This window comes from Panthera pardus, unplaced genomic scaffold (genome assembly GCF_024362965.1).
Source record: "Panthera pardus isolate Hobbes unplaced genomic scaffold, ASM2436296v1 HiC_scaffold_8, whole genome shotgun sequence".
NCBI lineage: Eukaryota > Metazoa > Chordata > Mammalia > Carnivora > Felidae > Panthera > Panthera pardus.
The window spans coordinates 58535927-58559217 of NW_026527013.1; the positions used below are offsets into that span (position 1 = coordinate 58535927).

At 46.9% G+C, this 23291-nt stretch overlaps 1 protein-coding gene across 1 annotated transcript in view; it reads right to left on the minus strand.

Moving 5' to 3' along the window:
- Positions 1-23291, minus strand: part of PODXL2 (podocalyxin like 2) — a 40504-nt gene that overhangs the window by 9525 nt on the left and 7688 nt on the right. Inside the window, exons 3-4 of the mRNA XM_053897257.1 lie at positions 7262-8061; positions 6496-6570 (exon numbers count right to left, since the gene is read on the minus strand). Of these exons, the coding sequence (XP_053753232.1) occupies positions 6496-6570; positions 7262-8061 (875 nt within the window). The remainder of the gene's footprint in view (positions 1-6495; positions 6571-7261; positions 8062-23291) is intronic.

Consider the following 23291-nt stretch of genomic DNA (forward strand, 5'->3'; position numbering starts at 1 on the left):
ATATGTATCAAACTGCATATGCAATCTCACTTCTGGGAATTTACTCTGAAGATACATCCCAACAGCACAAAAATACATACAAGGTTAGTCAATGCAGCCTTGTAAGTAATTGCAGAATACTGGAAACCACCCAAATGCCCACACAAGGGAAATTTAATGAATAATCTATAATACATATACATAACGGAGTATTATTCAGTTGTAAAAATAAAATGATTGAGAATAATCTCCGTGGGCTAACATAAAGTGGTTTCCAGAATATACTGTTAAGCAAGAAAAGTAAAATGCAAAAAAATAATGTTATAGATTGAGTTGTGTCCACCACCCCCCCTCAACAAATTCATATGTTGAAGTCCTAACGCCCCGTACCTCAGAATGTGACTGCGTTTGGAGACAGGGTGTTTCCAGAGGTAATTAAGTTTAAAATGAGGTCATTAGGGTGGCCCTATCCAATCCGATAGTGACTTTACAAGAGGAGGAGATTGAGGACACAGACACACGCAGAGGAAAAACTGTGTGAAAACACAGGGAGAAGACGGCCATCTGCTAGCCAAGTAGAGAGACTTCAGGAGAAACCAATCCTGCCAGCACCTTAATCTTGGACTTCCAGCCTCCAGAATAGTGAAGGAATAAATTTATGTGTTTAAGCCATCCAGTGTAGTACTCTGTTATGACAGCCCTATCAAGCTAATAAAAATATAAATACTCTGCTACCTTCCCTGCAAGAAAAAAATGGAAAAAATTCTACATCTATCTGTTTATTTCTATAAAAAGAAGCCGAGGAAGGATAACCAGAAACTAATGAGATTGGTTACCTAGAAGGAGTGGGTGGGAATGAAGGCAAGAGGTAATGGGGGAGAGGGGGGTTTCTCTAAGCATACATTTTTGTGTCACTTAGATGTTTAGAACCACATTAATGCTTTACATACTCAAAAATACAATTAAATCAACAAGGATGGGGGATCCAAAATGGAATACAAACAGAAACAAAGAAACCTAATCATATTTCAAATGCATAACTACACCAAAAGGGGGAAAAAAACTAAATTAATTTCGGAATCATCCAAAGACAAAAGAAACTTGCAAGCAGACACTGAAGTTTACTTATCAGCAGGTTTGCTTTTGCATCAGCATGGGTTAAAAATCCTGCAACCGCTTGTGTATTCTAGAACTGAAGAAATGAGTACGTACATTGGGGATGTTGGGAGTGAGGTTTCCGTCGGTGAAGGAAGATACTTCTGTGGAACAGAAGAAGGCTGGGAAGAGCCAGTGGTCCTGGATTAGAACTGGAACATTGGGACGGTAAGCAATCGAAGTTATCACTGTAAATATGTGTGAATACAGAAGTAAACACATATGTACATGTATACATGTATTATGTATGTGTATCTGTGTCTACAGAGAAAAAATACAGATAATTCTCTCTCAGGGCCTCTAAAAAGGCCAAGAAGCAATGATACCCCAGTAGCCATGAGCACACTGGGAGCCCAGATCTTGTTTCTGAATACCTTTCCTCTTCAAAAGGAACCAGGGCTCCCTGAAGAAAGGACCAATTCCAGGGTAGGGCAGAGAGAGTACAAGACAGCCTGAAACATCTAGTAAGTACGTCCGTGGTGTGCACTCAGCAACTCAGGGGCCTCAGATGCAGGATCAACTCCTCTCCAGCCGTTTCTGTCTCTAGGCCTTCGCGATCCAGTCCTTTGTGCTGAAGAGCTCTTCAAGGGCCCTCACTGAAGGATGGTTGGTACCACCCCCCCAACACCTCTCGTCCTGGTGCCTCGAGGCTTCTTTCTGTTGTGCAGAGCAACAGGTCAGTCCCCTGCACCACTACCGAGGATTTTCTTTTGCCTTCCAGAACCCAAAGACCGTACCTCTCGGTTTACTACTTCATCCTTCTGCTCCTCTCTTGGATTTTTCTCCACAGGCTCCTTTCTAGTTGCCTCTGCGTGGACCATCTGTGATATTGTAGGTCACGTAAAAGAAGCTGTACGTCTGCGCTGCTTATTTCGCAATCTTGCGGATCAAATTCCTGACACTGAAGCTTTACCTTGCGAGACTTTCTCTGAGAGGCTGTCAGCACTTTCCTCCCTATCTTTTTCTCAGGATGTGTTCTCTGCAGAGCTCCATCATTTTTACGTGCATGACTCCAATTACTTTTCATTGAACCCTTGACATTTCATTCCAGATTAAAGACTAAAACATGAAAACTAAATGCAATGCCTTGTTCCAGGTGAGACCCTGGACCCCTGGTGAAATCTAAGAAAGGTCTACAAATTATACTTGTGCATCAGTCAGTGTTAACACCCCGATTTTGATAGTTGTGCTGTGGTGAGCTGAAGGACCAGCCTTGCTCTGAAGACACACATACTCAGGTATTGAGAGGGAAGGACAAAAGGCAACAATGCCATCAACTTACTCTCAAATGGTTTGAAAAAATGTTAAGAATTGGTGAATCTGGCTGAAAGATACATGGGATTTCTTTGTATAAGTCTTCTGAGGTTATCTCAAAATAAAAAGCTACAAAAAAAGAACAGGAGAAAATTAAAGATGTTCCTCACACTAATGAAGGCCGATAGAGATATGTCCTTGCAGAAAGAGCTGCTAACGGGTGTATTTCAGGAACAAGGTGGTTAAATTCAAAAGAAAGGAATGGGGATGTGAAAAGACGTGCAAGCAAAGAAACGGATAAATATATTGATAAAGCAAACAAGCACTGTTGATAATAGTGACTAATGCTCAATAACAGTAATCATCAGAGAAATGAAAATCAAACCCATAATGAAATTCTACCTCACACCCATTAGGATGGCCACTATTGAGGGGCACCTGGGTGGCTCAGTCAGTAAAGCATCTGACTTCGGCTCAGGTCATGATCTCACGGTTGGTGAGTTTGAACCCTGTGTCAGGCTCTGTGCTGACAGTGTGGAGCCCGGAGCCTACTTCAGATTCTGTGTCTCCCCCTGTCTCTGCTCCTCCCCTGCTTGTGCTCTGTCTTTCTCTCTCTCAAAAATAAATAACCAGTTAAAAAATTTAAACAAGGATGGCCCCTATTCAAAAAAATAAAAAGAAAGAAAGAAAGAAACAGAAAACAGGGAAGGTCTGAGTCAGTTGAGCATCAGATGCTCAGTCAGTTGAGCATCCAACTCTTGGTTTCGGCTCAGGTCATGATCTCACGGTTGATGAGTTTGAACCCTGCGTCAGGCTCTGTGCTCTGTGCTCTCTCTCTCTCTCTGCCCCTCTCCCATTCTTGTTCTCTCTCTCTCTCTCTCTCTCTCTCCTTCCCTCTCTCTCTCTCTCCCTCTGTCTCTCCCTCTCTCTCAAAATAAATACACTTAAAAAAAAAAAAAAAACAGAAAACAAGTGTTGGTGATGATGTGGAGAAACTGGAACATTTGTCCACTGCTGGTGGGAACGTAAAATGGTTCAGTCACTATGGAAGACAGTACCAAGGTTTCTTAAGAAATCAAAAATAGAGTCACCATATGATCCAGCAATTCCATTTCTGGGTATGTGTATATATATATATGTGTATATATATATAAATATATACACACACACATATATACACGTATATATATATATACACACACACACACATATATACACATATATACACACACACACACATATATATATATATACACATATATATATATACATATATACCCCAAATCATTGAAAACAGGGTCTCAAAGAGATATTTGTATACTCGTGTTCACAGCGGCATTATTCACAGTAGCCAAGATGGGGGAGCTACCCAAATATCCACTGGCGGATGAACGGATAAACCAAACGTGGCCTATACATACCATGGAATGTTATTCAGACTCAAAAAGGAAGGAAATTCTGACACAGGCTACAACATGAATGGACCTTGAGAACATTCTGCTGAGAGAAACAAGCCAGTCACAGAAGGACAAGTACCGTATGATTCCACTTATAAGACACACTTAGTCAATTTCTTAGAGACAGAAAGTAGGGTGGTGGTAGCTGGGGGTCTGGGAGAGTGGTTAACGGGGACAGAGTTTAGTTTTGCGAGATGAAACACCCTGGAGATCTGTTTCACAACAGTGGTAATGTGCTTAACACCGCGGTACCCTAAAAATGGTTAAGATGATAAATTTTACGTTAGATTTTTTTTTTACCACAATAAAAATATCCATCACTGGGGTGCCTGGGTGGCTCAGTCGGTGAAGCATTCGACTCTTGGTTTCGGCTCAGGTCGTGATCTCACAGTTCGTGAGTTTGAGCCCTGCGTAGGGCTCCATGCTGACAGGTTGGAGCCTGCTTGGGAATCTCCCTCTCTCTCTCTCTCTCTAAATAAACAGACTTAAAAAAATAAAATAAAATCTTAGAAAAAAACACATCATAAAAAATACGAATGGCTAATTAGGTGGAGATCAAATATTAAATGAGAAAGACTAACAAGGCAAAACCAGGGAAAGCAGAATGAAAGCATTTTTATAGGGGAGTCTAGGTGGCTCAGTCGGTGAAGCATTCGACTCTTGGTTTTGGCTCAAGTCATGACCTTGAAGCTTCATGAGTTCGAGCCCTGCATCAGTTTCTGCGCAGACAGAGCAGAGTCTGCTTGGGATTCTCTCTCTCTCTGCCCCTTCCCCACTTGTGCTGTCTCGGTCTCTCTCAAAATAAATAAATAAAACTTAAAAAATATTGAAAACAAAAAGGAAGCATTTTTATATATGTATGTATTGTTTGGAAAGAGGAGAGACATTATCTTTAGACTTTATTATTCGAATATGCACACACAAAATTTAATGGCCTCAAGTACCCATACTGTGGTCTTTAAGTACCGTATTTCAATAAAACGAATGAGGGCTTAGAGAAATGTTGATTTCATGTCTAGGGAGGGAAAGTACGAGATGAGCCTGGCACATTGTATTATACCAGAAAACCAGGAAACTATCAAACACTAACAGGTTGGTCAAAAAGAAGCCACCTCAAAGAGGCTCTCAATGGCCAGGGACAGGCATCAGTAAGAATCACCACTGCAACAGCTCAAAACACATCAACAGTGTTAAAAATCCACTTGTTCATTACTTATAACGGAAAAAAGAAAACCTCATGGATCACTCTTGAATTAATAAACACACGTGTCGCATACACTTTACCTTCTCCCCTAAATCCACTAAATGATAGTAAAGGTCAAAAACCACAATGACAAGGGGCGCCTGGGTGGCTCAGTTGGTTAAATGTCTGACTTCGGCTCAGGTCATGATCTCACAGTCCGTGAGTTTGAGCCCCACGTCAGGCTCTGTGCTGACAGCTAAGAGCCTGAGGCCTGATTCCGACTCTGTGTCTCCCTCTCTCTCTCTGTTCCTTCCCTGCTCACGCTCTGTCTCTCTCTCTCTCTCTCGAAAATAAATAAACATTAAAAAGAAAAAAACAACCCACAAAGACAAGAACAAAACAAAACTGAAAAGGAGACAAGAGCGTGAGCGTCTGGCCCCGGAGGCCTACAGAGGAGCTACATTCTCCTGGTCTAGCAGGCCCCAAAGAGCTGAATCCTAAGCCAAAATGGGACAAGCTGAGAAGCAGTCACACTTCTACTGTCAAACTCCCGACTAAAACGTTCTCAAATAGGCAGTGCTGGTTACCTTTGGAAGAGGGGATGAACGTGATTCTAAAAATAGGAAAACTGTTTGAAAGTCTGTTTAAGAAGTGGCTGGATCCCTAATTCCTCTCCCCAACACTGCACAGCTGACAAATGTCCCCACTCCCTGGCAGAAGACTGGGAATTGATTCTTCAAAGAGGGTTAAAACAGAGGCTCTCTGACCCAAAGGTCACAGGGCACAACTGAGGGAGGGGGCTCACACTGCAAAGCAGGAGGGGTAAATGAATTTATCTATGTACATGTGTTCTGACAGCGAGACACCCACCCCTCTCCCCACCCTGGCTCTCAGAACACTGGCAACCAGCCCTTTATGCTCCCAGTAGGACCGATGTCCCTTTTTCAAAGAATCTAATTGCCCAAAGAGGAAGGACCTAAAAATGCTGACATTAGAAATCGTCTCATAAAATGGCCCAGCCAGTCCACCCTCCTGAGAAACCACAGTTAACAAACCCCAATCCTAAGCTCAAAGCTTCCAACCGGCTTTTTGATGGCCCTCCTTAAATAGCTCTGAACAAATCTACCAGGCATCTGAGGAGCAAATGCACATGAGAAAACCAAGGCCAACAGTAACAAATAAGGAAAGCAACTTTTTAAAAACAGTTCCAATATCCTCCAGGAGATATGGCATTGCACATGTGAACAAAACAACCCCCTGAAATTAAAAACGGAGTAGGGCAAGAATAAAAGAGCCTCTAGAAACTTAAAAATATACAGGCGCTCCTCTTTTAGACATGGGTGGGTGCTGGTTCACCCCCTGGGTTAGGCTGGCCCCCGTGACTGACGGGCTAAGCCCCCCTCCCATCCCCCGTGCGCCCGCCCGCCTCCATCCTTCCTTGCGGCCCCCGCCTAGCTCGGCACTCACACAGTCTATGTTCTCTGTCATGTTCAGAATGATGTAGTTTTTCCCGGCCAGATTGCTCCAGTCTTTGCAGATCACCTGCGCAAGGAAACAGAAAGAAGGGTGACGGTTACAAAGGCACGAGGAAAGGCATCCAGAGAAACTCTTTGAGATGCTGGAAGGTGAAGGCCAGGTACAGGTTTGCGGCAGCTTGGAGGGAGCTGACAGCCTCTGCAAGGTGCCGTGCCCAGGCACCAGCCCAAGACTCACAAGCCCAGATGTGTCCAGGGACCCCACGGAGGAGGTCTTCAGCGAGAGGAGGGGCCTGACAGCACAGGGCTTGCCAGAGCCACAGGCTCTCGATGGCAACCCCATAGGGGTTTAGTGTTCTGTCGACCCAACAGGAAACAGGCCTGCAGGCCTGATGCACGGCCTGACACAGTGGGACTCCCTCCCCTTCCGCCTAGTGGAGGGAGCCGGCCTGGGTGTGTGGGCTGGGGCCGGGTGAGGTGAGGAGAGCAGGGGTGGGTGCGGAGAGGGGGTGGAGGGCACAGGTCAGGCAGTGGGAAAGGCCAGCGGTAGCACTGAACAAGGCCAGGCTGAGGGAGCTGAGCTCTCCCAAGGCTTTTTACCTTTGCATGGAAGTGTGGGTTTGCATCCCAAAAGTCCCGCCAGAGAGGGGCCGCCCACCTCAGCCTGGCACACCCTCTCAATCCCCTGTGCACCTGGGGATGACCAGGCTCCTCAGAGAAAGGTGCAGTCGCGTGGCCCTCGAGTGCCCTCACTTTACCTGAGTAGAATCCCAGGGTATTCTGGACTGGGCTTCGGTGGCCTGTCCTTCCTGGGGCTGCTGGCTGAGGTCTTCTTGCCCCAAGGTGGCAGAGGCAGGTGTCAGTTCCGCGTCTCGGGGAGCCAGCGGGAGAGAGGCGGAGGCTCCAGGGTAAAGGGGGTCTTCAGCTGGGGTCTCGGCCCCACTGGGAGCTTCTGTCTGAGGGAACGAGGCTAAGGACGGCACCTCCGCTTGCTTGCCAGCCAACCCCGCTGCTCCCACGGTGGCCTCCTCGCTTGCCTCCTGAGGAGCCTCAAACTCCACTCCACGCCCCGTGGCCGGCAGCGTCGTGCCCCCCGTCTCCTGGCTGACGAAGTCCTGCCCCCCCGGGGTCACTGTGCTCGGGGTGACTGCGGACAGTGACAGGCTGGGCTCCATGCTGCTGCCCACCTCCACACCCGAGGAGGCCTGTTCCCCAGATTCTTCGTGCCTGTGCTTGGCAACCCCTGGCACCTGGCTGCCGCTGGTGGGAGAAAAGCCATGGCCCTGAGTTTGGGCTTCTTCTTGGGATCCGTTCACAGGCAGCAGCTCCTCCTCTTCTTCCTCTTCCTCTTCCTTCTCTACCTCCTCCTTCTCCCTTTCCTCCTCCTCCTCCTCCTCCTCATCCTCCTCGTCCTCCTCCTCTTCTCCAGGAGCCATATGCCAGGGTGGCTCCACCAGGTTCATCTTGGGCAAGGGTGAGGGTGGGCTCGGCACCTCCTGGCCCTGGCTGGTGTCTTCTATGGGACCCGCCTTCTCCGTCAAGTCTGGAAAGACGTAGTCTGTGGACAGAGACAGAAACCTCATTCGCTAGTTTCATCATCCATCACTGAGGTGTTCAGTGTTCGCTGAGCAGATGACAGAAAGGAACCATGAGACCCACAGGGGGACAGTGGGGAGTTGGACTACCGGTCATATTGGAAAGGAGTGGGAAACAAGGCTGGATGGTGGGGGTTCGGGGGGGCAGACTGTGGAGGAGACAAGGGCCAAGCTGGTCCCTGTTTCCTTCATGATGACACAAATGACACAAATCTGCCACTAAAATTCCATGAATACAAGAATGTGAACAGTAGAAAGATAGCTTGTATGATCGCACCCCTTGGAGATAGCTCTCGTTAACAGTCCACGACAAGAAGTTAACATCTTCTCCATCATTCTTATAATGGGTTTGTTTCCTTGTCTGCAGATTTCACCAAGAAGACTCAGACAACCCATTAGAAAAGGTTCCCTCCCCCATCAAAATAAATAAACTTTAATTTTTTTTTTAAATTTTTTTTAAAAAGGGGCACTTGGGTGGCTCAGTCAGTTAAGCATCTAACTTTTGGTTCTGGCTCAGGTCATGATCTCGTGGTTCATGAGTTAGAGCCCTGCATGGAGCTCTGTGCTGGCAGCAGAGAGACTGCTTGGGATTCTCTCTCTCCCTCTCTCTGCCCCTCCCTCCCTCTCTCTTAAATTAAATTAAATTAAATTAAATTAAATTAAATTAAAACTTTGCTAAAGAAAAAAAGTTTCCCTTTAAATCTCTTTACTAATGGGTTGTTATGGGGGTCCTCTTGGTAAAACCATTGAATGACGTCTGAGAACCCTCTGATCACAGGAAAAGATGGAATGCAGAGATCATGGCCATTGTTCCTAAACTGTGCTCTTTTGCTGAGATGTAGGCCTTGGCTGGGAAATAAAAAAGATGCCAGGAGAGCTCGAGAGAGTCCAGCGGCTGAGCCCAGAGCCTCCCAGAACTGACAGGGTCGCTGTTGGCAGTGACAGTGGGACTTTTTACCCTCGCTGCTATTCCTGGGAATCACATCTTGAAGTGCAGAACTTAGGAGGCTTCCTGGATGGCAGGACTTGTTCTGGCTTTTCAGTGAAGCCTAGGCCCCTTCAGGGTAATGACATACAAAAATCATGAGCCAGTTCTGTTAAAAATTCCTTTAAAACACTGGAAGGTATTTCTAGGTAGCAGCTTTTATTGGCTGCCATTTTGTTACAAATAAAAAATATCTAAGACCGTTTTAAAATACTCTTTAGACATGAGAGAGGTGGTAATAGTTTAAAGTGGTGAACTGGGCCTCCTCCTCCAAAATGTCTATCAAATCAGAGAATGGCTTTTCAACTGTCAGATTAAATTTTGAAAGATTTAGATACATTTCTGGGAACATGGAAAGCAGATGAGACCAACGAACAGATAACCCCTCAGCCAAGACAAACAACAGGGAAAGATAGTGGTGGAGGGAGGGTCTCTTCCCAACAGAATTAAGGAGACAAAACAACTATGGGAGCAGCAAGGACACACAACAAAGAAAATTCATGGAATTGAAGATAATTTTTAAATTCCAGTTAGAACCTCAGAGAGACCCAAACATATTGCATCCCCAAAATGAGAACGAATAATAAAATCAAGTAATCTCTAAAAAAATAAAAAATTTGTAGAAACTGAAATTAAATTCTTGAAATGTAAAAATTCAACAGAGTAGTTGGAAGAAAATGTCAAGAAAGTCTCCAAAGCAAAAGTAAAAGGACAAGAAAGAAAAGTTAAAAGATACAGATGACCAGTGCAGGAGGTATAATATCTAATACAATTTCCAAACAGACAAGAACCTTAAAATAGAGAGCATAAAGAGTCAAACAAAGAAGAAATTTCCCAGGCCTGGCAGCAGGAGTCTTCACATTGAAAGTATATATAATTGAGGTGAATGATAAGAGACTCACACCTAGCTTTATTCTCATGACATTTCAGAATTCTAAGGAACAAGACAAGATTCTAAAAGCTCTCAGAAGAAGAACACATAAAGTAACAATAAAGAGATTATCAAATTATCATCAAGCTTCTAATTCATAACGCTAGACTGCAGGAAGGAAATTGAAAATGCATCCCAAATTCTGAGGGAAGTTTATTTTGAACCTGGAATTTTATACCCAACTAAACTATCAATGAAGTGTGATCACAACATACAGACATTTTCATATATGCAAAGACTTAAAGGTTTGAGAATCCACGGATTCTGAGAGAAGTATTTCAGGAAGTTCTCCATGAAGTCTAAGGAAGACTGGGAATCAAAAAACATAAGAGGAAGTCATGAAAATAAATCTCTGAAGGGAAACTGTGCAGCAGGCCTACAGAACAAGCATTCACATAAGAACATGGAATCACAGGGCTCTGAAAATTACTACAAAAGGAAAATCGACTCCCTATAAGAAAAATTATGATTTTTTAGCTGAATGATCTTAGTGATATTTGAAAGCCCACTGTGATATTTAAATAAATAATTAGAGGGGTGCCCAGGTGGCTCAGTCAGTTAAGCGTCCACTTGGGCTCAGGTCATGATTTCACAGTTCATGGATTTGAGCCCCACACTGGGCTCTGTGCTGACAGCTCAGAGCCTGGAGCCTGCTTCAGATTTTGTGTCTCCCTCTCTCTCTGCCCCTCCCCCTGCCTGCACTCTCTCTCTCCTTCAAAAATAAATAAACATTAGAAAAAATTTTTACTGGGGCACCTGGGTGGCTCAGTTGGTTAAGCGTCCAACTTCGGCTCAGGTCACGATCTCGCGGTCCGTGAGTTCGAGCCCCGCGTGGGGCTCTGGGCTGACGGCTCAGAGCCTGGATCCTGCTTCCGATTCTGTGTCTCCCTCTCTCTCTGCCCCTCCCCCGTTCATGCTCTGTCTCTCACTGTCTCAAAAATAAATAAAAAACATTAAAAAAAATTAAAAAAAAAAAAGAAAAAAAAAAGAAAAAATTTTTACTGAACAATTAGAATATTCTACCCACCCCACTTTTGTTAAGTATACTCTTTTTGAATCAAAGAGACTGGTAACTGGATATCTTCCACTCCTCACAGTCTGCAGGGAAACTTACCTATTCCCCACACAAAAACAGTCAGTCATGGCACTTAGGGGGGAGGTGTGCTCATGGAACAGAGACCACAGAACACTGAGGAGCCAGACACCAGCCTCTAATACTGAACAGTCTAGTATCACCTTTATAAATATGAACAGACGATCAAGATTCACAGGACATTAGAGGAAAGCCAGGGTCATGACGAAGCATGAAGGAGAGAAAGAAAAGCAACCCACTTCTGAGAGAAGAGTTAATCCAGAAAACAAAAGAGAACTTATAAAAATGTCTTATTAACACCTCTAGAGAGACTCAAGAAGAAATTATGCCCATAAAACAGGTATATAAAAGAATAAAAATATTTTAGTTCAATATAAGTAAGCATTTTGTAATATCTCTGTTTAAAATCGAAATGCAATGCATAAAAACCTATTGAAATGGCCTAGATGGCCACCTGACAGGAAAATGATATAGTACCATGTCAGAAGGCTTCTGGGGAAATGGACATATAAAATCCCTTACATCATGAAATTTTATGGTCAGGAGACTGCTCTGACAGCAATGTGTAAGAATTTGATGAAAGAGGGGATGAATGAAAGCAGAGAAAAGAGTTGGGGAGCTTGCTGCCTGTTCCAGGAGAGATGAACACAGGTAATGACATTGAGAGTGACGAGAGAACGGATTCAAGAGCTGGCCCCAAGGCAGACTTGATAACCTGTGTGCACTGGCTGACTAACAGGAAGAAGGGGGCACTCTGGCTGACTATGGGGGCAGCCGTGCCCTCAGCAGAAATGGCGAAGTCTAGAGGCCAAGTGCCCTGGAAACCCTCAAGAAGCACTTGAAATAGTCAGTAGGCTCAGGAAAGCCTAGAATATGCTGGGGATGCGGTGGATGGTGGTGCACTCCAGCAGAATCCCCCTGGGCTGGGGGAGTTCCCAAGAGGGCAAGCTGACCAAAACGATCCCTCTACTCATTTGATGTGGACTTTCCAAAAGTCGAGTTCTCTATTCCTCCAAAGGCAGCCTGGCTCCCAACAGAATTCCCTCAACTAAACTAGACAATAACAGCCGTCATGCTGTGGGTGATGGGGCCTGGAAGCCAGAAGAGTCAGCCACCAACTGATTTGTCTGAGCAATGGTCAGTCCCTGGGCTTCTCTGGGCTTCGGTTTTTCATGGGACGAATGGATACTGGCATATCTGATTTCTAAGGTTCTTCCTGGCGCTGATATTCAACACTTTGGAGACAGTTTTGATAAATGTGTCTCATACACCAGTGACATTAAAAACAACTCCTCTGCCGTCCCAAATAAGAATAATACAGGATTTACGAGACCACGAACTCTGATTGCCAAGCAAGGGGATTTTCTTCACCCCTTTGTTCCCAGCACCTAACACAGTGCCTGGCCCAGTGCAGAAAAGAGAGCAATGTGTGTTTGCTGAACTCTTGACTAGCACCTTCTGCCTCCTGAACCCAGGACCTGTCCATTTAGGGAGAGAGAAGAGCCTCTGAAGGTGTGGACTACTCCTTCACTAGCTCCTCCCCGGCTCCCTCCGTGTGATTACGCCCACACAGCCAGCCCTTGACTCAACATCGCCACACTTCTTTCTCAGTGAGTTACTGATTCCAAAGACTTTCTCTATGGCCTCCATGCTAAAGACTCCCAAATCTACATCTTCCACCAAGCCTTTGCTCTCTCCAGCCCTCTCATCTCTGGTGACTTGACAAATCACTAAATAATGCACCCTGGTGCTTGGACTCAGCAGGCTTTTTTTCTAGTTTTTTTTACCACCTCTCCCCTTCCAAAATTATTCCTTCTTCTTTTACTGTGCGATCTCAGTTCCCAGTTCCCGCTGCTTATCAGCAGTGTGGCCTTGGACATGCACTTGACCTCGATGTGTCTCCTCTTCCTTATCTATAAAACAACAGTAGTACCTGACACACAGGGCTGTGGTCAGGATGCACTGAGATAAAGCCTGGGCACAGCCCACACTGCACAGCGAATACCTGAGTCACTTTGGCTATTCCTCTACCTCCTCCCCGTTATTATCATTAAATTTACGTACTATAAGATCATAATAGGAAATGTGGCACCATTTTGGAAGTCTGCTCCACAAGACGAGGAGTAAGAGAAGCACCTGAGTGATAAATTAGTCAAGGAGAATCCTGGGAAGAGGGCAGGGCAGGAAAGGATTGACGGTTTCCTGACAAATCTAGATATGATCTGAGTATCAGAAATGTCTCTTACACAGAAACAAGAATTTAAGGGGAGACCCTGTGGAGACACAGATTATGAACCAAAGAAGGTGTGGAGGGAAGTGGAATGGGAGCAGGTGTGGGACTGACCCCGGTGGGATGGAAACGAGGATGCCAGGAAGAGTGGGCAGGGGGACTGGATCCAAATATGAACATAGAATAACAAGTAAAGGGGCGCCTGGGTGGCTCAGTTGGTTAAGCATCTGACTCTGGACTTTGGCTCAGGTCACGATCTCACAGTTGTTGGGATCGAGCCCCTGACTGTGCAGGACCTGCCTGAGAGACTCTCTGCCCCTCCCACACTATCGCATGAGTGACCACTTTCTCTCTCAAAAAAAATCAAGTTAAAAAAAAAAAAGTAAAGAAACCATCCGTTGTCCAAGAGTAGCACCAAGATTCACTGAGAAAGAGAACAGCACTTGTATGACATTCCTGTCAAAAATGCAGAACCTGAATGTAATCATGGGGAAACACTAGACAAAACTGAGAGGTATTCTACAAAATAGCCTATCTCCTTCAAAAATGTTAAGGTCATGAAAGATAAAGTCTGGAGAACTTTCCAGAATAAAAGTAACAAGGCATGACAATAAATGCAGTCCATGATCTTGGACTGGATACTGAACTGTAAAATATAATTTTGTTTTCTTCTGCTACCATGGACACTGGGCAGGGGGTGGGGAATGGAAAGTCTAAAGTTTGTAATTATATAACAGTATTGTATCCATGCCAATTTTCTGATGGTCATTGTACCTTGATTTTGTAAGAGAATGTCTCCATTCTTGAGAAATATACATTGAGGGGCACCTGGGTGGCTCAGTGGGTTGAGCATCCAGCTCTTGATTTCGGCTCAGGTCGTGATCTCACAGTTTGTGGGTTCAAGCCCCACATCAGGCTTCGTGCTGACACAGCAGACCCTGCTTGGAATTCTCTCTCTCTCCCTCTCTCTGCCCCTCCCCCACTCTCTCTCAAAATAAATTTTAAAAACTTTAAAATGTTAAAAAATATACATACACTGAAAGGGCACCTGGGTGGCTCATTTGGTTAAGTGTCCGACTCTTGGTTTCAGCTCAGGTCACAATCCCAGGGTTATGGGATCGAGCTCCACGTCAGACTCTGTGCTGAGTGTGGAACCTGCTTGAGGTTTCCTCTCTCTCTCCCTCTGCCCCTCCCCCATTAGCTCTTCCCCACCCCTGCCTAAAATAAATAAGCAAGCTTAAAAAAAAAGAAATATACACTGAAGTATGTAAAGTCAGCAAAGGGGCATCATGTCTACAACTTACTATCAAATGGTTTAGAAAAAAACTGCATGTCTGTAAGTATACATGTATATGTTGGGTAAGATGTTAACAATGGGGGAATCTGAGTGAAGGGTATACGGAAATTATTCTTGCAAGTCTTCTGTAAATTTGGATTATTTTTTTTAAATACGGAGTTAGAGAGAAATCCCTTTAACTCCTGGCTAGTGAACATGCTGGAGCCACCAGAAGGGGAATGAAACAAGGAAAGGGACAGGGCAGGCCAACCTGGACCAGGAGCTTCCGAAGGCTCCAGGAGCAAGGAACACAGTGCCGTAAGAGGGGAACAGCCTTGGCGGACGGGGCAGAACGTGCTTCTCCCACTCAGGTGTCCAAGGAGAGGCTTCCCGGGCCTGGCGACACTGGCCTGGGAGAGGGAGCAGGAGCAGTGGTCTTGGAGAAGGGAAAAGGGAATAGACTGGCAATGGAGGAAGAGAAGAAAAGCAGGGAGGTGGGGCAGGAAAAGGAGAGCGATGGAGGAGGGAGCTGCACCACACCACAGCGGGTGAGACACGATGGGCCAGGCAAGGCAGGTGGCTGCTCCGGGCACCCCTCCACCCCCTGCCCCAGGTCTCCCAGTGCAGTGACAGGTGGTGCGTCCCAAGTCCTGTCCACTGCTGTCACCAAGAGCTGTGTCTCCACACGGGGAGAGCCTCTCCTGCTTAGTGCCCGAGGCTTGGCTGCCCATCTCATTTACTTCAGCACAGGGAGGCAGGACAGGAGGGTCCCATGAATGCTGAAAGCCTGTTTGGGACAAAGGCATACCCACAGAGCACTCCCCACACTCCCCATACGGGGACCCGAGTGTGAACAAACACAGATGCCCAGAAGACATGTTCAAGACGGCACGAGAGCCAGGCAAAGCCTGTCCCTATCCCCTGGAGGGTAGGGACAGCTGGGACACTGAAGAGATGCCAAAGGTCCCCCACAGCTTAGACCCTCCAGAGGGGGCCTGACCTCAAAGCATGGAAGGTCAGGGAGTGGCTCTGCTGCAAGGGCACTCAGGAGACAGGTAGCTCAGTCCCCTCACTGTCTGTGAGATAGCAGAGGACCCCCTGGGACCTCAGCCAACCCTCCCCCCCACCCCAGCCTCAGGAATCTCCCTCCCTGAACACGGGGTGCCAGGTCTGTGAAGCTGCAGTACCCCCTGGTGGCTTCCACTGGGAACTACATCTTCCCTGGAGCCGAGGGAAATCAGGCCTTCAAAAGACAGACTTGGGGTATTTCACACGACACAGGGGCCCTGCAAGATCAGAGAGCCCACAGCCTGCCTTTCACAGATGAGGAAAGAAAAGCTTACGGGGGGAGCAGGGGGGGAGTAGGGAGGACACTCGCTCTCAGTTGTGAAGCTACACTTATCACAGTTGTAAAGGTGTAAAACTCAGGCTCGTGGGTGGCCTGCTCAGTTAGGACGACACCCGGACTTGGCTTCAGACGCAGCGAGGAACCAACTACCGGCAGCGGCATCACCTCTCCCCGGGGCATCCACACTGTGGGCCAAGGCCCATCTCTTTAAGGCTGGGCTTGAATCAGCAGACTAGTTGGCAGGGCGAGCTCAAGGCACAGCTTGAGAGTTCTGCAGCCACAGGGGCCAGGAGGCTGGCTGACCGGCCTCCAGGCTAGCCCGCCATCCCTCTGGGAAGTTGAGGCTGAGGTGAAATGACAGAAAGCATTCAAATCACCTCGCCCAGAAGGCAGGCTCTTCTCCCTAAGGCATTCTCTTAAAACCCTGGTGCGGTCTTACATTCCACACACCCAGCTGGCTGCAAGTGTATCTGCAGTGGGGTGTTCCTGCTATGGGACACGAAGGAACTAGCGTTCTAGCACAAGAAGGGACCCGGGGGGTCATCTTGAGCAGATGACGACTAAGTCTAGGTAACATGGGCTGTCACTGTCTTCAAGAATATGTCTCTTCAAGAATAAGACTATGTCTCCTTAGAGAGGCATTTTTTTTTTCAGTTAAAAAAAATTTTTTTAGCTTTTTTTTTAAATTTTTTTTTAATGTTTATTTTTGAGACAGAGAGAGACAGAGCATGAATGGGGGAGGGGCAGAGAGAGAGGGAGACACAGAATCGGAAGCAGGCTCCAGGCTCTGAGCCATCAGCCCAGAGCCTGATGCGGGGCTCGAACTCACGGACAGCGAGATCGTGACCTGAGCTGAAGTCGGAAGCTCAACCGACTAAGCCACCCAGGCGCCCCTTTTTTAGCTTTTTAAAATTTATTTTTGAGAGAGCGAGCAAGCGAGCATGAGCAGGGAGGGGGAGAAAGAGGGGGAGACACAGAACCCAGGCTCCAGGCTCTGAGCTGTCAGGTCAGAGCCCATCAAGGGGCTCAAACCCACGAACTGCGAGATCATGACCTGAGCTAAAGTCCGACGCCACCCAGATGACCACCCAGGTGCCTCAAGAGGCAATTCTATCTTGGCGGCTTTTTTTCCTCCCCAAATTCCTTAAACCCACCTTCAATGGTCCCTTTACAACTCAAGCTCATTTCTGTTTTATCTAAGTGAGGAAATTGTGGGAAGCCTCTCCCTCAGGATAAAAACCTACATATTTTCTCAGCTGTTCCAATTCAGCCTTCTTTGCCTGGGGCCAAACAACTGGGATTATTCCTCATTCTCCACCCCTCCCCTTGTCATTCTTCTCTTGTGGCAAGTCTGGATTCCCCACACCTTTTAAGAGTGGTCACAAAATCAGCAGAGTAGGTACACAATAAATATTTGCTGAGTGAATTGTGCAAAAGTGAACAAGATTCACGGGCTAGAAGCTGGCTGATGTTTGACTCATGCAGAAGGGTCTGAGCCGAACACAGCCCTCACGCTACACTCTCCCCACTGGACGTGATCTGGCGGCTAGCAGGAGGCCACTCGGATGAAACTCCGGGCCCTGGACAGCCTGGATTCTCCAGGCTTTTGCTTTTCCTTTCCATCTCACTCTGGGGCTGGCTGTTTGTTCCCTAAACAGATCAAGTTGCATCTTTTCCCCTCATATATTTCATCACTTTTGTGAGTCTCTTTCCCCAGTTTATCAAGGTCACACTGGACTTCATTTCTGCCTTCTGGGGTAGCCATAATCTCATGCTTGACCCTCGGCGTCAGCTGAAATATTATGAGCTGACTTCCCTGTTTGGGACATGAAATTTAAACAGGCACCAAGCCAGTGGCCTTGAAAGATCACTTTAAATGTCCCTTTCAGTTAATGTCAAATCACTGAAAATTGCCCTGTGAGTGCAACAGTCAAGCCAGTTATTCGAGCGAGTGTTAATACAAAAACACTCACAAAATTCACAATAGACTTGTATAAAACAGAGGCACAAGGGAAGAAGCTTTCAGCATAATTACAAATGACTTTTTAATGGTCAACCTCAGGAGTCATCAAAGACATGTAAATTCAACAAAATGGTACATTTTTTGGACTGCCAACTGGACGATCTGCGGATATATTTAAAGGTGATCGCCAGGATTCGATGAGTGCAGGAAACAGGCACTCAGTCTGCCGCTGATGGGACCACAATGGGGGGTGGGGGTGGGATTATGAATGAAGAGCTTTAAAACCAAACACTCTGACCCTGTAATTTCACTCCTAGCAGTGCACCCTACGGAAACAGTGAGGATGCTCACGGTGATGCGGTTCCAAGGATTCCCATCATGGCACAGAGAGGGTAACAACAGACTGGAAACCATCCAGTGCTCAGGCAGCAGGGCATTAACTGAGCACGTGGTAGCCTGGCCCTCCTCGGGATGCTATTCCAGCCTTACAACTGGGGGCGGAGGGCCCTGTCAGCGGGCATGGAAAGATGCTGCCAAGTGAAACACCGAGACCTGGGCACTGTCATTCCATTTTTCATAAAAGCACATTCTATGTATTTCCCGTACGGGAAAACCGTCCAGAAAGACATGTGCCAAGATGTCAACATCCGCCAATTCTGGGTGATGGGATCATGAGTGGTTTTCACTTTCTTCTTTTCTACATTTTCTAATTTTCACACCAGGATGTTTGTTACTAGTGTAAAACAAAACTAAAGGGCTTTTTTTTTTTTCTTTTAGCATCTAGGTGAAAGCGACTCTGTCAGTGGGCTTCTTAGCAACACGCCTGATGTGTGTGCAGTGACCCAGAAGGTCAGATCACTCAAGAGCAGGTACAATCTCAATGTATGGAAGCTATTTCCAGGTCCCAGCAGACAGTGGTTTTGATGATCTGGTTTCTATGAATTCATTACAGGCAACAGTAATTAAAGTGGTTTAATGAATAATTTTAGATGGAGGAGTAGCAGCTCTTGAAGTAGAAATCTCAAATTTGAGATTTAGCTCTGCCGCTTACTACCTGTGTAATTTAGTGCCCCTTTTAAACCTCTCTAAGCCAGTTTCCTTAGTTATAAACGGTGATACTAACCATGCCTGCTTTTATGGATTTCATCAGGTCGCTCTGAGGTTAAAAAAAATTACGTGAAAACGATTTCTAAAATAATATAAGCATGCTATGAACGTTCCTTATTCAAGAGCAGTGTGGTTTATGCCTACCCATCGCTTGGCAGGTGCTGCTCGGTCCTCTTAGTCCAGGAGCATGGGGCCCTACCCCCTGCCTCCAGGCATGCTCGAGACCCCGTCTGGCCCAGAGAACTCCATCCCCAAGGCCTCAGGATTGGGTCGGAGATGGGCTCATCACCCAGGGCAGACTGAGGAGCTTCCATTCTGAGGCTCTTCTAGAAATGCTGGGGAGGCAGAGCTCTCTGTCTGTTGGGGCTGTTAAGTGAAAGGAGATGACACGGGAGTCGCTGGAGACTCTCTAAAGCCACCACGCATGGACTTCGTGCCTAAGAAAGAAGCCAGCGAGGGGAGTGAAGCATGATGAAGCAAGCCAGGTTCTCCTGTCCCATTTCCACACCTGGATACCCCCTGCCTGGGCTCTGGGCTTACTGGGCCCATTAACACCTCTCTTTTTTCACACAGTCCTGTGAGCCTATCTGAGGTAGATTTCTAGAACTTGCCAACCCCGAAGAGTTATCACTTTTCTTGTAGAACACTAATTAGCTTATTCACCAGGAAAATTAAAATTGCATGCAGAGAACTTTATTAAGGATACTGGAGAACGAAAGAGGTGGAGGGTGACAGGAGAGAGAGCCTCGGGATGAGTGGGTAACCTGGGAAATTATTATCAATCATTGACAATCCTGCCAGAATGAACCCCTCAGGTCTTAAGCTGGCTTGATGCTAGCTGGCGGAGTGGAGATCCACACTTCCTCCCTATTTTGCTGAGACCACTTTTTTCACCTGAAATGTCAGAAAATCATAATATTTTAAAGCTGGAGAAGGCTTCCATCAATAGTTCCTTGCTTACAGATGAGAGGCTGAAGCCAAGATGAGACAAGGAACCCGCTCAAGGTCACAGCACACTCATCAGCAGCTGATCAGAAACGCCAGCGGCTGTTTTGGCCGCGGGGCCTCAGGACGGTCACTGCAGGAGGAGCCTAGCTCTGGCTCTTCTAGGTTCAACAAACTAGCAACGAGACGTAGCACACTACTGGTGACAATGGAACACACTGTTTCCTCTCTGACACAGGCCACTGGTGCGCTCCCATGGCAGGCGGCCAGGCACAGGCCCCTCACTGCTCAGGAGTTGCTGATTCCAGACTCAGGCTTTGCTGCACACAAGCTGTATGGCCTTGGGCAAAGCGCTTGTCCTCTCTGGGCCTGGGTTTCAGCATCTGTGAAGCAGTGACGGCTGCTGCCTGTGGAGCTCACAGGGTGGTTGTGAAGTTCCAATGAGTTAACCAAAGAGAAAATTCTATGAATAAAATGGTGAGAATTTACCAGTGGTAAAATACAAGACACGACTTACTGCTGGCCTCGAATAAAATTGCGAGCTAAGAGGCAACCTCATGGAAAGAGCCAAGGCTATGGAGTCTGAGAACTCAGGTCTGAATCCTTAGTACCCAGGGCTGTTATCCAAACTCCCGCAGCCTCAGTTTATTCCCTGGGGGGATGGGAGTAACCACATATACTTGCTTCTGTGAAGATCAGATGAGATATTATACTGGAACACCTAACACGGTGCTGGCGCATGCCCGGTGTTCACATATGGGTTGGTATCGTAATTACTAGAAGGGTACCGGGTCTGCGATTGGGCCGGGCCACGGCATGGCTTTCAGACATATTCACGTCCCCAGGGGCCGTGTCAGGATGGCACTTAGCATGGTCACTCTGACCTCTGGACGGACTCCTCATCCAGGCAGGCCCTTTGAAGGCTCCTGGGGTCTCCTCCGACCTGAGGGGCAAACCCCGAGGGGCAATGCCCTCCTTCCTTCCAGAGAACCCCTGGGTGGAAGCCTGTGACTTTCAGGGTCAGGAGCAGAAGGGACTGGCACACTCTGTCCTGTCTGGGCTGCCTCCCCATCCAAATGAGCCTCACACCTGGGACACTTTCTGCCTCTGTTGTGGTCTAACACCATGTCATCAAGGTACTGTGACGACGCAGCTTAACTTCAGGGCCACCGCCAGCTCACAGAGACGCCCCTCTGGGTAGGTGACTTAGAAAAAGGCACTCCTTCGTCTGGCCCATGGCCCAGTGAGCAGTGTGCACCCTGGACTTGGGCCCTGGCCCCCCTGCTCAGCGAGGCCCCCTTGGACCACAACCACGTGCAGTCCTGCTCACATGGCAGAGCTGGAAAGGCCTCTCAGAGGCTGTGTCTTCCAAGCTAGGGGTGGCAGCAGGTACAAGTCCCCCAGGCGGTCGGGATGCCCAACGGCGCTCCGAGCAGACAGGACAGGGGGCAGGGCACCACAGGCTCGGGGAACAGACCTGAGCCGCTGTCAGTAAAAAGGCACCGATTCTCCATCCAGCTCCGTCACATACCAAGTGTGACCTTGTTAAAGCACTTCCCTGTGCATCAGTTCCACATCTGCCAAGTGGGGACGATAATAGGCTAATTAAACGATGCATGTTGGAGAAGGGAAGGAGATGGGGCCAAGGGGAAGGCCGGGCCAGATGTCAAGAGCATTTTCTGCAGTGCTAAGATGTTTAGCTTTTGTTCCGTGGGTACTGTGCTTTCACGAACTGCCTTGGGGGTGTACGGAGAAGAGAGCCACCTGAGGAAAGGGAAGGGCCCGGTGGGAGGGAGAGCAATGTGAGAGCCTGGCCAAAGCAGCTCTCCCTCCCCCTCACCTACTCCTCATGCAGGGCACCTGAGTCCCCGTTTTGCGGTCGTTCGGGTGTAGAGCAAAGATGAGGAAACAGACCACACGACAGAGCTGGCACAAGAGGAATGCGGGCAAAGTGCCCGTGATGTAGCACGTGTTCAATGAACGACAGCTGTTTTCACTATTAAGAGGCCTAGACCGGCTAATGGGAGGAGAGAGGTGACGTGAGAGGAAAAGGAGGGGAAGGGAAGGGAGAGGCAGAGCAAATGTGAGTTCACTGAAGCCTAAGGAGCCATCCCACTGTGATCCTGAGGAGGGTCCCTGGCTCACCACCGTGGCGTTCTCGACCGCGGCTCTCAGAATGACTGCTTGCCTCAGACCAGAGTCTCGAGAGTCTAAACAAGGGAAAAGCCCAGGGAAAGACCCGAGTACATCTAATTGTCTAGCACTTCTTTTCAGTGCGGGGGGATATGCCTCTGCGTCAAGCAGCTAGCTTTACGGGGGAAATGAATTCAATCTCTACCTTATACCGCGTACCAAAATAAATTACTGTTAAAGAGTTAAGTGTAAAAACTGAAGGTGAAAAAGAACAAAGGAAATAAAGGGGCATATATCTCAGGGAGGGAAAGGATTTTCTAAACATAAAGCAAAGAAAAACACATAAAAACATTTCAAACATTTCAAAAGAAAGACCGTCCAAGTTCGTAAAAAATACGTTATGTCAAAAGTTACTATAATAAAGATAAAAGTGATAAACTGGAAAAATGTTTTTTATATACGTCAGAGAAAAGGTTAGCATCCTTTTTATATGCAGATCTGTACAGTGGCAGGAAAGAACTAAAGCTTCAATAGAAAAAAATCTAAAGGTAGTAACAGCTAATATTTACGGAGTACTTGTGACGTACCAAGCACTGTGCTAAGCGCGTTAGATGTATTACTGCATTTAAACCTCACAACCCTATGATACTATTTCCTAGATGAGAAAATTGAGGCTTAGGTTGCTACTTGCCAAAAATCACATAGCTATTAAATGTCATTGCAGGGACTTTGGGAATCTGCTCTTAATTATACCATGCCTCAAATCAGAAAAGACTGTAAATGGTCAGAATATATACACATACATGAAGTTAAAATTTACTAGCAATCGAAGGCCATTATAATTTGCCTATCAAATTGACCAAGATTTCGGGGCGCCTGGGTGGCTCAGTCAGTTAAGCGGATCGCGAGTTCGAGCCCCACATCGGGCTCTGTGCTGACAGCTTGGAGCCTGGACCCTGCTTCGGATTCTGCATCTCTCTCTCTCTTTCTCTGCCCCTCCCCCACTCACAGTCTCTGTCTCTCAAAAAATGAACAAAAACGTAAAAAAAAAAAAATAAAAAACCAAACAAACAAATTGACCAACATTTCTCAATGACAAAATACAGTTGTGGGAAGGGTCCAAAACACTGGCATTCATTCCACCTTTGGTGGATATGCAAACTGGAAAGACCTTTCTGGAGG